Source organism: Micrasema longulum, unplaced genomic scaffold (assembly GCF_059751315.1).
Source record: "Micrasema longulum isolate JH-2025_06_02 unplaced genomic scaffold, ASM5975131v1 h1tg002185l, whole genome shotgun sequence".
In the NCBI taxonomy this organism is placed as follows: domain Eukaryota; kingdom Metazoa; phylum Arthropoda; class Insecta; order Trichoptera; family Brachycentridae; genus Micrasema; species Micrasema longulum.
The window spans coordinates 152704-166964 of record NW_028279350.1 but is presented as its reverse complement, the minus strand read 5'-3'; the positions used below and the strand labels follow the sequence as shown (position 1 = coordinate 166964).

At 38.4% G+C, this 14261-nt stretch overlaps 1 protein-coding gene across 1 annotated transcript in view; it reads right to left on the bottom strand.

The window, feature by feature from the left end:
• Positions 1-13887, bottom strand: part of LOC148272799 (uncharacterized) — a 125042-nt gene extending 111155 nt beyond the window's left edge. Inside the window, exon 1 of the mRNA XM_088239553.1 lies at positions 10191-13887. Within this exon, the coding sequence (XP_088095679.1) occupies positions 10191-13756 (3566 nt within the window). The 5' untranslated portion in view covers positions 13757-13887. The remainder of the gene's footprint in view (positions 1-10190) is intronic.
• Positions 13888-14261: the final 374 nt, after the last annotated feature.

Here is a 14261-nt window from a genome sequence, read left to right as displayed (position 1 = left end):
GAATAATACGAATGCTTACTTACAAATTTTATGTATTCTCGTTGAACTTTCAAACAAAATTTTAAAAATGAAGATTTTGTTGAAAAATTAAATAAATAAAATCTCAAAAAAAAAAAAATCCGTTCATTCTATCATTCGGTCAATAACCTATTTAATATTTCGTGGATAAACATTAGAAAGAATATGGATTAAAGGAAAATACACCTTAGGATTGCACGCATTAATACCAAATATCGTTAATATAATCTGATCAATCAATTTTCGCTGACGCAAAATTAAAACAGTTGACGAAAATTTCCCCAAACTCACTCTAACATGCATATCATACTATGTACGTCTATTGGTTTTAATGATTTTTTGACGGATTTCGATTTTGAATGCGTCCAATGTGCGAAGTTTTTTCTCATACGCAAGTGCCTTTAAGCACCCCCATGAAAAGAAGTCAAATGAATACAAATCTGATTATCTCGGAGGCCACGGAACGTCACCGAAACGTGAAATAGAGTCGTCCCCGGTGACGGGGACATGGCTCTGAGAGCAGTCGATGGCGATTTCTGGCCTCACGAACTGTGTCCTCAACTTGTTAAACCGCACATTGCCAGGATTGACCTTCACTCCAATAATGTTCTAAGTGAAAATCATCATCAACAATATTTTGAGTCTATCTAAATCTTTGTAGACAAGAACTGGATTCACCCCCTCGGGAGTTATCAATATTAATTTTACATTACAACAGATTTAGAATATTAATATCTCAGTTGTAATATATATGAAAATCATAATGTTTGATTTTACTTGTTCGTAAATACGAATATACGATATTTGACGTTTAATCATCAGAGTGGCCATATATGAAGCAAAGTGTGGTCGCACGCAAAAAAAAAATAAATACACAAATTAACTATTCTTTAGGGAGTAGAGAAGATTCAGAATAGCACCCCAGACAGTCACTTTTGAACTGCGAATTGTTGGAGAATCAGAGGTCTATGATGCAGCCTGATATCTCTCATTCTGGTTATTGACTGTTCCATTGAGAGTATGAGAGTGTGCTTCATCGCTCGAGAACGGTACGATGTTGCCTTTCCCCCGAAAATGCATACTATTCTGTGTCCAGGCGGATCAAAAATACGTATTGTGGGTGAAATAGGACCAGAACCCCGGACGAGTGTTTTAGATTCGAAGGCTTCGGTCAGGTTCAAATCCCGAATAAGGGAATCGAGTAGAGATACCGCACCCCCCGTCTGGAGTGCCACAAGTCTAAATGCGTCAAACTGAGAAAAACTACTGAAGATTTGGACGTTCGCAATTTGTGACCACAGATCAATATAGAACAATGTATTTATTCCACTTTTATTGATAACTATCAACTTCACCAGTGACCGGGTTTCGTCGTGACTCGTGACCGACGTTTGGCACCGCAAGACTGCAGACTGCAGACTGGCGGGAGGCGGGAGACTAAACAAATGTCTATGCTATATACGAGTGCAAGCGGAGGTTGGAAATTATGGGAATAAACGAGTTTAACTTAAAATAATTTAAGTATATCGTAATAAAACTATATTTTACATTTGTTTTTATTATATACATGCAAACAAAACATAAATGCATGCAACTGTTATTACTTTATAATTAAATTATTTTTATTGAAACTCCTCTTCCTCTTTTTTGTAATATTTACATAAATGATATTTTTTACTGCTTTGAATTTGCCGTCTTTTCCCTTTACACCGACGATATGAACATTTTTACCAAAAGTAAATCTTTAAAAGATATTGACAACCTCCAAAGATACCTAGATAGGGTCGTTAAATACTGCAATGATAATTTTTTTTATTTTAATGTCTCCAAATGCTACAAAGTAACCTTTACCAGAAATAAGATAATAATACCATCCTTTTACCTTATAAATGCATGCAAAATTACTGAAGTAGACTGTATTCGTGACCTTGGAGTATATTTAGATAAAAAAATGACACATGAAGAACATATAGAGAAGAAAGTAAGCAAAGCTTACAAAACATCGGTCAGTTAAATGGCTTACAAACATAAGTTACAAGAGTCTGTAAGCCATTTAACAATCCACATACATTAAAAACACTATATTTTGCACGTGTACGCAGTATCCTTGAATATCGTTCCACTGTCTGGTCTCTTCAATATTTCAAATATATTTTAAGAATTGAAAGAATTCAAAAAAAAAAATTGAATCACGTAAAATATCGTCAATATTTACGTTTCAATAACTATGAAGAAACTGCAGTACATCACAAAATCGATACCTTACAATCTAGAAGATTCATCAATGATACCGTTTTCTTTTACAACATATGCAATAACAATTTAGATTGCCCTCAACTGCTTGAACTAAAATTCGTATCCCTCAACGTACAACTCGGCTGCGACAATTATTTCATGTTGATATTTCAAGCACGAATAAGAATGCATCTTTGCCCAGAATTTTAAATAATTATAACATGTATTTTTGCTGAAATATATATATATTTCCTCACTTTAAACTAATTTAAAGAAAATGCTACAACCCTAATTAAAAATAATAATTATAATTTAATCTAACTGTACCTACCTAATATTTTATTTTTTTGTACACTTTAATATTGTAATTATTTTATCTTGTTTGAAAAAAGAAAGAAGGGAGAACTAATAAAAGCTAAACTAAAGCTCCGCATGGATCCGCCGGCGAAAGAATTTTTAAGTCAGAGTAAACAAAAAACTTTATTTTTTTATTATTTCATTATTACTGAAATATTGTATTTATTTTTTACGCGTGGAATGATGCGGAGTGGATATTTCAATATACGCTTATCTTCTTCTTTTTTGATATTGTATTTAGTAATGTATATAAAAATATAATTGGCCTATAATTTTGATTTTTTGTAAAAAAAAATTTTTTGTTGTAATGGCTGTTGTTTTCTTTTAATAAATAAATAAATCATTTTATAAAATCGTGATTTACTACCCCTGCTAGCTCTTGTATATAACATAGAAAATTGTTTAGTCTCCCACCAGTCTGACAATGCGGTTGGGCGATCGCCTACTATTTTTGAGGTCCCGGGTTCGTTTCCGGCAGAGTCACGAAATATTTTTGCCAATGAACTGTATTTATTTACGAAGAAAACAAAAAACAAACCGACACGAACGTTGACTTAGAGATTACACGCGCGTTGACTTATGACCGCGATAACTTAAGCATGTTCATTATTGTTCATTGTGATCGCTCAAATGCTTAGCACGTCGATAGTTATTTGCGATTGAGCCTGTAGGCAGTTATTGCGATCGCGAATGGTAAGTTCCGCGTTCCGCGGGAGACGGTCGCGTCGCATCGTCCGCAGGTCGCGCGCAGTCCGGGGTCAGCGGCCTCGGGCCTCGGGTGGCGGAGCGCCGCCGCCGCCGGCCCCCGGGAGCCCCCCGCCCCCCTCCCCGTGACTGCCTAACATCGGCCGAGGTGTGAATACCGTGAATGCGACGAACCATTAGTAGTTCGGAATATATTTATGTAATACTAAACATATGTTGTTTTTACTGCGCTCTCCTTAATTAAGGGATCTGAGCGGAAAACGCCTTGATGAATTTCCGAATGTTTGAGTTTGCTGTTTACCATATTGATGTGCCATATATTTAGTTTTTTGAATTACGATTATGTTTCCGATCACATAATATATTTGCGGAGATATACAAGTAGGGTAGTAAACCAGGGTATTGTCGGCAACCCCCACCCCCGGTAATTGACAATCTCTTATTCAAACTAAAAAAAGATGGTTAGTGATTTTAGTATTTAAAACGGAGTACTTAAATTTATCAAATATAAATATATTCTTGAATACTGGTCACAATGAATCGTTGTTAATAAATATGTTGATATTCTATTTAAAACCATATGTCAATGTGCTCTACTTTGCGAGACTCTAAAACTCTAACTCTAAAACGTGCGAGAAATCGAGAGTTTCTTAAGATTTTTTTAAGGATAGAGTTGTATTGAACATTAATTTTTAGCGAGGATAGTTCAAAACATTATGCATTATATTTACCAGCGATTGATTACATGTTTATAAAGCTAGTTTTGTATCAAATGTAATTATTTTACTGAGAAATTATATTTTGTAATGGGTGCCAACTATACGAAGAAAAAAAATCAGAGATCGCACTGTGCCAATTATTAACATGTTGTATTGTTATTCGTTAGAATTTGAATTATTAACACATGCCAATCAGTATTTTAAATGCATTATTGATATTTTGTTTGTTTATTATTTGCGACAAATAAAGTAAATTATTTTAGCATTTAGAACAAAAAGGATTGGCTAATATATAAAAAGAAATACTCCGAAGAAAATGTTTAAGACAATTTTTTTAATAGAGAGAGAGTGTTGGTATCTTCATCTGATTCAGATTGAATTGTACTTTGTGTTTTTGTAATAATATTAAATTCATTCAATAATTATTAAAAAAATACTACGTCTTTTATTTTTTTCCATATACACGGAAATTTTAAAGGCGCCAATAACTGACAAAATTGCTGTGCCAATTAATAAACAGAGGTGCCAATAAATGGCCGAAATACGAGTAGTACATTTTCAATTTCAATTTTCAAAAATTGAAAGTTCCTCGGAATATCAATTTAAAAGTTGAAAATCAACTAAAATTTGTTGATGCAAAAAAAAAACATTTACATTCGAATGATGATTGTTTAGTTTATAAATAAATATTGACTCAATCAATATGCTTAAAGAGTCAATCGTTGGTGGTTTTACCCTATGTCTGTGTTAACTGAGCAGTCGTCCCAACTCACCCTAGGACTTTTAGTCAGTTAATAACATCGAAATAAGAGAAATAGCATAATATTGGAGTTAATCTTTTAGAGACTCGTGTGAAGGGCGTCGGTGGAGTTAGCTAGTCCTTCAAAATAATAATAATAATAATCTTATCATGGTAATGGATTTTTGTAGCTGGATTCTGGGAATGAATAAACAGCTATTACCACGGCACTGTATGTGCGATTGAAATTTGGTCACGAGGAAGAATGGCAATTTCCGACATAAACCCTGTAATTTGAAAAACTCACAGTGAAAGGAGCTATGAAAGAGGTAGAGTTAAATTCAATATCGCGACTTATAAAAACTGAAATTGAAAATAAATACGGATACTCGATTTAAAAAAAAAAACGTAGTTTTTTAGTATGAGAGAAAACGGCCAGAAAAACCCTCGATCTTTAAAACGGTTTTGGGATTTGCAGAGGAGTTTTCTGCGGTAGTATCTTTTTCTCTCTATTTATTTGTGGCTTTTTTATGAGAATATTACGCTTTGTGTATATTGATTAAATTTGTAAAAAATAGTACCTACATTAGATCCAAAATGTTTCATCGAACGAAGTTACGCCATCTTATTTATATTCAAATATAAAGATGACAACGGAAAACGTCGTTTCGCGACCGGAGCGCGGAGAGGAGAAAACGCGGAATCGCGCCGCGACGCGCTGGAAAAGTGCGCTCCGGAATTTTTATTATTTATTTACTAAAAGGAAACAACTGCCATTACAGCAAAAAATTATAGGCCAATTATAGAATTCTATATATTACTAAATACAGGTGGGTTTTGGGGAGCAATAAAACGAAAACTATCGGCCTTAGAGACATGGTTTTTTTTATTAGATTCGTTAGTTCAAACAGTTTTTTACGTGGTTTTGAAAATGATTTGTGCAAAATGGCGGCCTTCGGCAGCGACACAATGTCGTAGTCGGCTTCTGAAGCTTCCGGCAGTATCGCACAGTGGCACGTCTCGAGCGGAGTTCCCGAGGGTCGCGGTCGGTGCCGGACCAGTACCGAACATTTTGTTCGTTAACAGCACCTGGGCCGCGATTATGAACGGCTATGTTCATCGGTATATACTGAGACGGTATAAACTAATATCGATATGATATCGATGTATTTGTATGAAAATTCAAAGTATAGGCTCAAAAATTTTTATTTTTTATTTACTGATATTTCATTGATCCCAAGCTTTCAAAATTTTCCTTCTTTTTTTTAAAAAACACGCACTATCCTGGATTCAAACTAAAGATATTTAATCTTTTTTTATATTTTGTTGTCCTTTTAATAATAACGAATATTTTTATGTTTTTTTAAAAATATTTTCTATTTCCTTTTTTAATTACTATAAAATAAAAAAGTACCTTATAATCTTTCACGGAATATTTTCTTTTCTCTTTCTTAGTAATAAAAAATATTATACCTGTCTATTTATTATAGGAGCAAAAATTCATAAACATTTCTCGTATAGGTACCCACGAACGGGCCATGCCTTTGTGGGATTTTTTTGTTTACTATTTTTTCTGTTAATTATCCTTTCTTTTTTGTATACTCTGTTTTATGTATATTGTAAAAAGACAAAAAAAATATTTAAAAAAATATTCGCCGGCAACCGGTAATTGATCATGTTCAGAAGAAAAAAATTGTAAACATATTCTATTTTTCATACAGAAAACTTAATTTTAATTTGTAGATAAAATTGAAGATACATTTTAACTTCCCATCAGAATACGTTCCCAGAAAAGTGGAAATGGGCCTCGCCAGGGCGTCAGTTTCAGGGATTCGGTTGAGCATTTCTCGACAAAGATTAGTCTTCGGGAGGTGTACACAATCGAGGGGTGTATATAATAAATAGTTATTTTATAGTCCTGAAGAGCACAACGTGTAGTTGCCGAAACTAGTCGGTTGTGTGAATAAAAAGTGGTCCATAAAACAAAGTTATTTTATTTATGCCTCTAAAGTATAACAATGAACCATAAAATTAGCGCTACAAATATTTATTTATTTATTCATTTATTAAAATTACACTCGCTTAAATATTATTGAACTTGTTAAGACTTTTTAGGCTGTGCCCGTGTCAAGTTTTAATAATTAACAGTAAAAAATACACAGTGAAATTAATTAGATTAAATTTTAATGACATGTGATGCAATAGAATAACAATCCAGAAAAACAAGGTATAAGTAATAAATAATAAAAGTCAGAAGAATACAATGTATAAAAGATAATCAGATATAAATATTAAAATAAAAATTATACATATTTAGGTTCCTACATAATCAAATGTACAAAATAATAGTATCATTGAAATCAATAGAAAAATATTATACATATATATATATAAACATAATTGAAATGCTAATTGAGATATGGTTTCTAGAAACTATCTCTCTCTCTCTCTCTACTATGGTAAGAAATAGGAGTAATAAATAATATGCCAAACAAGAGTGAGTACCAAATTAAATAATACAAAAATACATAATGAAAAAACATAAAAATATCTAATAAAAAATCAGAAAATATAAACAAAATACAATTTGTTATTTATTTATTTACGGTTCCGTGAACCTTTCACATAATTAAAATAAAACCAGTGAAAAAAAATACAACAAAAAATAGCATCATTAATATGTAAAAAAAAAAACAAAAACATCGAGAAAAGTATACAATGGTTAACAGTATTTATACATAAAAAAGATATTACATCTGTATCAAATATAAATATTTACCTATATAAAAGAAATGTAAATTGAAGAAAACAGCAGTTTTAAAAAAGAGGAAGAGGAAAAAAAAGAAAGAAAGTGCTTAAAAAGGAAAGTTAAAAAGTTTACTTCGTGGTTAAATAATTATACTAAACAAAAATAAATTTTAAAAATAATTATACACACACGAGTAAAGAGTTAAAACAAAAATGAAGAACTTATCATTATTTGAACTTTTAATTGTTAATTATTTTTTCAAAACTCGGGACTTGATCATCATCGGCGTGATATAAAATAAATCTAAATCATCACTGAATTGATTTGCAAGTCGCTGCATGCGAATAATTAGTGAATTCAATGAATAATTACTACCACGATGATGACTGTAAAACAAAAAAATCGTCTTGTTGGTCTATGTGGAATATGACAGATTATTAAAGTTATCAGTTCTGGGCAATCTATTTTATTATTTAATAATTTATAAATAAACAAGAGGTCATTTACTGCCCTCCTGCTTGATAGTAATGTTAAATTTAAATTATTAATCAGGGATTTATAATTTATTTCTGACACAGGTAGACCTAATTTAAATTGAATGTATCTTAAAAACTTTCTTTGTAATCATTCAAGATCATATGAGTTGCGGTAATAAGCGGAACTCCAAACTGCGGATGCATACTCTAGCTGCGATCTTACAATAGAACAAAATAAAATTACGATTGTTTCAATATTTGAAAATGCCGAATGTTATAAATAACAAAACCTAACATTGAGATAATTTCGTAGTGAGGTGAGAAAGTTAACTCAGTATCGAAAGTAACACCTAGGTCTTTAATATACTGGACTTGTTCAAAGTCTACATTATTAATAAAATATTTTGACAGAACGGAAACGGATATTCTGAATCGATAAAAGGAAAAATGGTAGAAGATATATTTGAGATCAGTCTTTTGTCTTATTTGTGATTTTTGGACAGCCATTTCAGTACTTTATTGCTAAGTTCGTTTCACCATTTTGCATCCGATTTGAAGAGTTCTGCGAAGGTTATTAAGATAGTTTCTTTCGGATATTGTTTTATCTGTAGAGTTTATAAGGACTGTTATTTTCTATAATTTTTTGACGATAAGAAAACATCACTGCCTTGGCTCTGGTTATGTTTAGATATTGTTCATCAATGATACATATGTAGCTACGAATTGTATTATGTAAAGCGAGTAGTCGAACCGTGACCTGGTGCATCTCCATAGCAGCAATCGGTGATTTCTTTATTCAGCAGTCGGTAGTCAGCAGTCGGTAGTCGGTAGTCGACAGAACCGGTAGCCTTCATTAGGGTTAAACGGGTCAACTGACTAAATGGATGAGCGGCCATTTGTCTCCCGATGCCATCTCCCATGTCGCGCAGGAATCCCGCGGCCGCGCCCCGAGTGGGCGACGCGCGTGGCGCAGCAGGCGGACCATCACCGCGGCCGGAAAATTCTATCATTACCGGAAGGCAAAAAAATCCTTCGGAGGAGGGAATATTACGAAAGTTCAGGCTATCAGATTGAGGCGCGAGAGCTGGGATTATGGGTTATGTTGATATGAGTAAATGGCGTCTGCCCCCAGCTCCTCGAGAGGACGCACAGTTTTAAAATGAACGAAGGTTCTTCGTTTCAGGTCCCGACTAGCTAGGAAATTCCTCTATTTTTGCACGTGTTTTTTTTCTCATAAAATGATTCTTAAAAATTCCAACAATAATAATATCAAAAATAAAACAATATATGTATAGAAAACATACCGATAATAATAACAATTGAAGATTGAAGCATCTGAAGTTTTTTTTTCCTGTTTCATTCTCAGTCACAAAGTTAGTGCTTCAAATATAAAATTTATAGTTTCACATAATATTTTCAATAAATGTGTTTTTTTTTGTTTCTGAAAAAATAAACAAATGTGGCAGAGTGAGATATTATAGAGCTGTTTAAATATAGAAAATCTACTCCACCGTTTCAAACACGTTCATCATAATGAACGTGTTTGAAACTGACTCAGTTTACCCTGAAGATGGCTCCTGCAATGGTAGCCGAAACACCGGAACAAATCCGACACACACGGTATCACCCAAAAAAGAAACATATTGATAACAGTGACCGTGAAAACCTTCGTACCGTTTTTATATTTTTTACGTAATTAGTACCTGCTTTCAAGAACGGAATTATTGGATGAAGTCACCTAAACTAAATTATTGAACTAAATTAAACTATTGAAAATTACCATAGCGAAATGCGTCTGACCTAATATCCGTAAAAATCAACCCAACGCAGATGTATATATATCTTAAATAAAGAAAAAAATTAAAATTAAATTAAAGGAATATAATATGATAGAACATGAATATATAAACTTGTAAAAAAATTATGACATTTTACACATATTTCCACTTTAATTTTTAGTTATACGTCTCGTCGACCGGTTTCCGAGCTTACTACCTCATCATCACGTTTTTAGGTCAGGTATAGGTCCAGATGATGAGGCATTCAATAGCCTCGAAATCATTCGAAGTATAACTAACAATTACATTTTTTTATAAACAAATTATAAACAAATAAGTAAAAAAGATTCGAACTAGCTGAAAATCGGAAAACAAAGAATAGTTTCATCACGGATTGTAGGAATATGAACTTACTTTCCGAACAGCGGGTGCCAGAGGGGGGTGTGGGGGTCGTGCGGCAGCTCCTCGGGGGGGTGTGTGGAGCTGCCCACCTCGGGCGGCTCCAGCAGGTTGTGCAGCGACTTGACGGTGATGCGCGGGCGCGACTCCGGGGGCGCGCCGGGCGGCGGCCGCGAGCCGCCGCCGCCGGCCGGCTGCTTGCTGCTGCTCAGGTAGTTGTTGTTCTGGTAGTACGAGTGCGGCGGCCGGCCGCGCTGGCCCGGGCTGTACTGGCTCGGGGGCGGCGGCCTGGCGGGGTACCCGGCCCACGGGAAGGGCGGCAGGCCTCCCGCGGGACCGAGCCCCGACACGGAGCCCCCCCTCCAGCCTCGGGTGATGGGGCTCGTCCTAGCGGAGGAGTGGCTGCGAGCTTGTTGCTGTTGCTGGTGTTGGTGCTGTTGCTGATGATGATGTTGAATCTTAGCAGCTTGGGCAAAAATGTTTTGAGCCTCCGAGCTTTTCAAAAAATTGGATTCCATATTATTTTTAACGGTCCTTGGATAATTAGAACCGTTGGTTTGAGCCATCGCCTCCTGCCACATGGCCAGTTCCAGTTGGTTCCCGTAGTCCAGTGGGGGAATACCCGGGTACGCAGAATTCATAAACCGCGACTGCTGGGAGAACATCTGGCTCAAGTCGGGATAGGTCGTTTGTGCCGGATAGCCCGGAGGGACCGGCGAGTTAAGCGCTTTGAGGAAATCAGCATTCTGCGAGCAAGCCATTGCCGCCTCGAACTGGCTGAGGTAAGGAAGCCAGAGCACTTGGTTTAGCGCTGCTGATGTGGCAGCATCGATATCTCCAGCCATGGCCTCTGCGGCAGGCGCAGATCCCATTCCAACGAGAGACCGCAAAGGACTCTCGGACGTCTGCGGAGCAGCTGTAGAATGAACTTTAGCAACCTCTGGTAAATTATTAGGAGTAGTGAGCTTCGCCTGTTTATGGTCTTTATGTTTATTAGAATCCTTTTCAGAAATATTCTTTTGTTTCTGGAGAATCCCCTCGAGTTGCGATAGTGATACTACTAAAATATCTGGATCCTGTAAGACAGCCGGAAAAGCAAAAGCTTCGGGTAACCTGAGTTCGGGTCTTTGTAATAACAGTGCGGGTATTTCTCTAGCGGGCGATGCAAGAATAGCGCTAAATCTTTCTTTAGGAACTAATAAAGGATCTGGAACTTCAAACTCTGAGCTACATCTTAACAGTTGCAACTGTTCTAGAGGGCTCGGTTCTGATGAACTCCGGTGTGTTCTTGAGTCGCTTTTCTTTGCTTTCCCTTCTGAAACGCACTCATTCGATTTAGAAAAGAGTTTGTTAAGTTTTTGCAAAGGAGGTTCGTCAATTATATCCTTTCTATATCGCTTTTCTTCTGGTTCCCCGAATGATTTCGTTTTTTTTACTTCCTCCGAGCAACTACTTACAGTAGGGCTGGCTGATTTCCGACTTTTACCTAAATTAAGAGGTTCATTTTGATGCTTCGTAATCGTCAATTCAGACGAAAAGCACATTTTTGGAGATGGAGAAGCGAGCAGTGTTTCTAAAAATAATGATTTTGAGTTACATCTATTTTGGGGTGTAGGGAAAAGTTCAGGAGATGGTGGAACAGCCGGTATCCCACTAGGCTGAGGTGATTGAACAGTGTCAGAACCTCTAGATACAGGCCTGGGACTTTCCATTCTTTGAAGAGAAATGCACGGACTAGCGGGTCTTTTGCGACAACTTAAATCTTTTGGCAATTCATCGCTTTTATTTGATAACTCATCCGCTACGTCGTCTATAGCATCCGTAGATTCTTTAGGTGACGCGTTCATACGCAAGTCTGTTGGCATCATGTCATCACCTGAATCATGAATGTCACTTTCTTTATCTCTTATACTGTCTTTAATAGATTCTTGATCATCCTCTTCTTGAACTTTGCTTATTTCTGTTTGTATAAAATCTGATTCCGAAGCTTGTTCTCCGGAAGAGTAGTCTTCGGACTCCACAATTTCATTATGGTCATTTTCAAGCTCTGATTGGGGTTCGTCTTGCGAAATTTGATTTGAAAGAGGATTTTGATTAGCAGTCTCATCTAAAGAGTTTTCAATATCTTCTTGTTTCTCACTTTCACATTCCAGCTGTTTTTCATCAACTACAGACACATTTATTTCATCGCTACGAGGAGACTGTTCGGTAACTGGTTCTTCAGATTTTTCATAAGTCTCTTCGGCATATTCCCCTTCTTGATCAATATTATTATGCTCATTCGACAAATTATCCGTTATCTGTTGTAAATGAAGAAGACCTTGGGCTGCCGTCATACTGTTTTGTCCCGGAGAATCCAAGGATTGTTCGAGTCGATGAATTATATCAGAAACTGGGGCATCATCCATTAACATTTCTTCATCGTCCTCGTCATAATCTCCGTCAATATTTTCATTGTTTTCTGAAACTATGTTAGAAATTTTGTCAAAATCATTTCCAATAATATTATGATCTTCGCAACCCTTTTCCACTAAAGAATCTAACAGTTCGTTGGCATTTATCGTTTCGTGGTCGTGATTATCTAAATCCACCGGCATGTAATGACTTTCAGTAATACTTTCAAAAAGATCTTTGGCGGCGACCATTCCACCTTGAAAAACATTTTCTTCCTCAATCATCTTATTTTCTGATCTTGAGTGTTTTTGAGGGTAAAACTCATTTTGGTGATTCTCAACTGTTTCAGGAATATCAAACGGAACAATATCTCTGTCACATTCGTCTTCCGATAGAAAAGGAAATTTAGCAAATTGTCTATGTAGTGAGTCAGCTCCTGTTTGTTCTCCCGAGGGTTCCTCGGGATCAGGTGTACTCGTTCTTTGCTGATTAAACTCTAACTCCGCAACAGCGAGTAATTTATCTAACGGGGTAGGGTTGAAGTCTCTTTCAGGAAGGGTATCGTCGGAAGGCGGCGAGGGGTCTCTTCGCTCAGAACGTTGCGGTATATGAATAGTGTGAGACGGAATGCTTATTTCTATATCCGGTAAATTCCAAGCACTTCTCGAACTCTCCTTGGAATTGTCAAAGTCGAGCCTCGAGATTCTTTCGGACGAATCTTCTCGACCGCTTCCTGCGGAAGGACGTGACCCGTCTTCGGAGTCCGTCCCTCGATGGCGACCGACGTCGGGCGAGGGAGGAGCGGCGGAGGTCGTGACAGGGGGTGGCGGATCGATAACCGGGGCGCGGGGAAGGAGGGTGCGGCGCGGAGGCCGGGAGCGGCGCGGGGGGCGAGCTCGGCGGGCGGGAGGTGGCGCCGGTGGCAGGCGGATGGCGTCGAAGGTCTCCGTTCGCGGCAGAGCGCGCCAGCCGAGAGGAGTCTTGGCGATCCGAAGACGGTTCCGGGAATCGTAGTCCTCGCAGTGCACCTGCAGCACGGCCGTGTCGAGCTGGCGCACCCACAGGAAGAGCGGGCGCAGGCGAGGCGGCGGGAGCCCGGCGCCCCCGGCGCTGCGGCTGCGTCTCGGGCCCCGAGCCCCCTCACCGCAGGGGCCGGGGGGAGCGCTGCCCGCCCTGGCGCCCGCCATGCGCCCCCTCAGCCCCGCATGGCCCGCCGCCGCTCCCCGGACTGGAGCCCGTATTCTTCTCTTCAGCGGGCGCCTCCCGCCCGCACGACCATCCCACACTCCGCGCGGCGCTCAGGTCGCGCTGCTCGCCGCCGCGGGCGCTGGGGCCACTGGGCGCACTGCACGCACTGCACGCACTGCACGCACTGCTCGGCACGCCGGGGCACTAGCACGACACGAGCACTGGCACTGTCACTGCACGGTATTCCAAAGGCGCGGACGGTAGATCAGCGCGCGACACTCGAAAACGCACGGCCGGTCCTGCCGCTCGCGAGGGGGCGACTGACGGTGCGCGCGCGCGAGTACCGCGGGGGGCGCGGCGCGGGGGGAGGCCGAGGGGGGCGTGGCGACTCGGACCGCCCTCCGGCCCCGTGCGGAGGAAAAGCGACTTTCTGATGCTTTTCCGTAAACAGTATCCGTAAATACAGAGCTTTAGTTACGAGTTACGAGTTAGTTGCATCTGTAG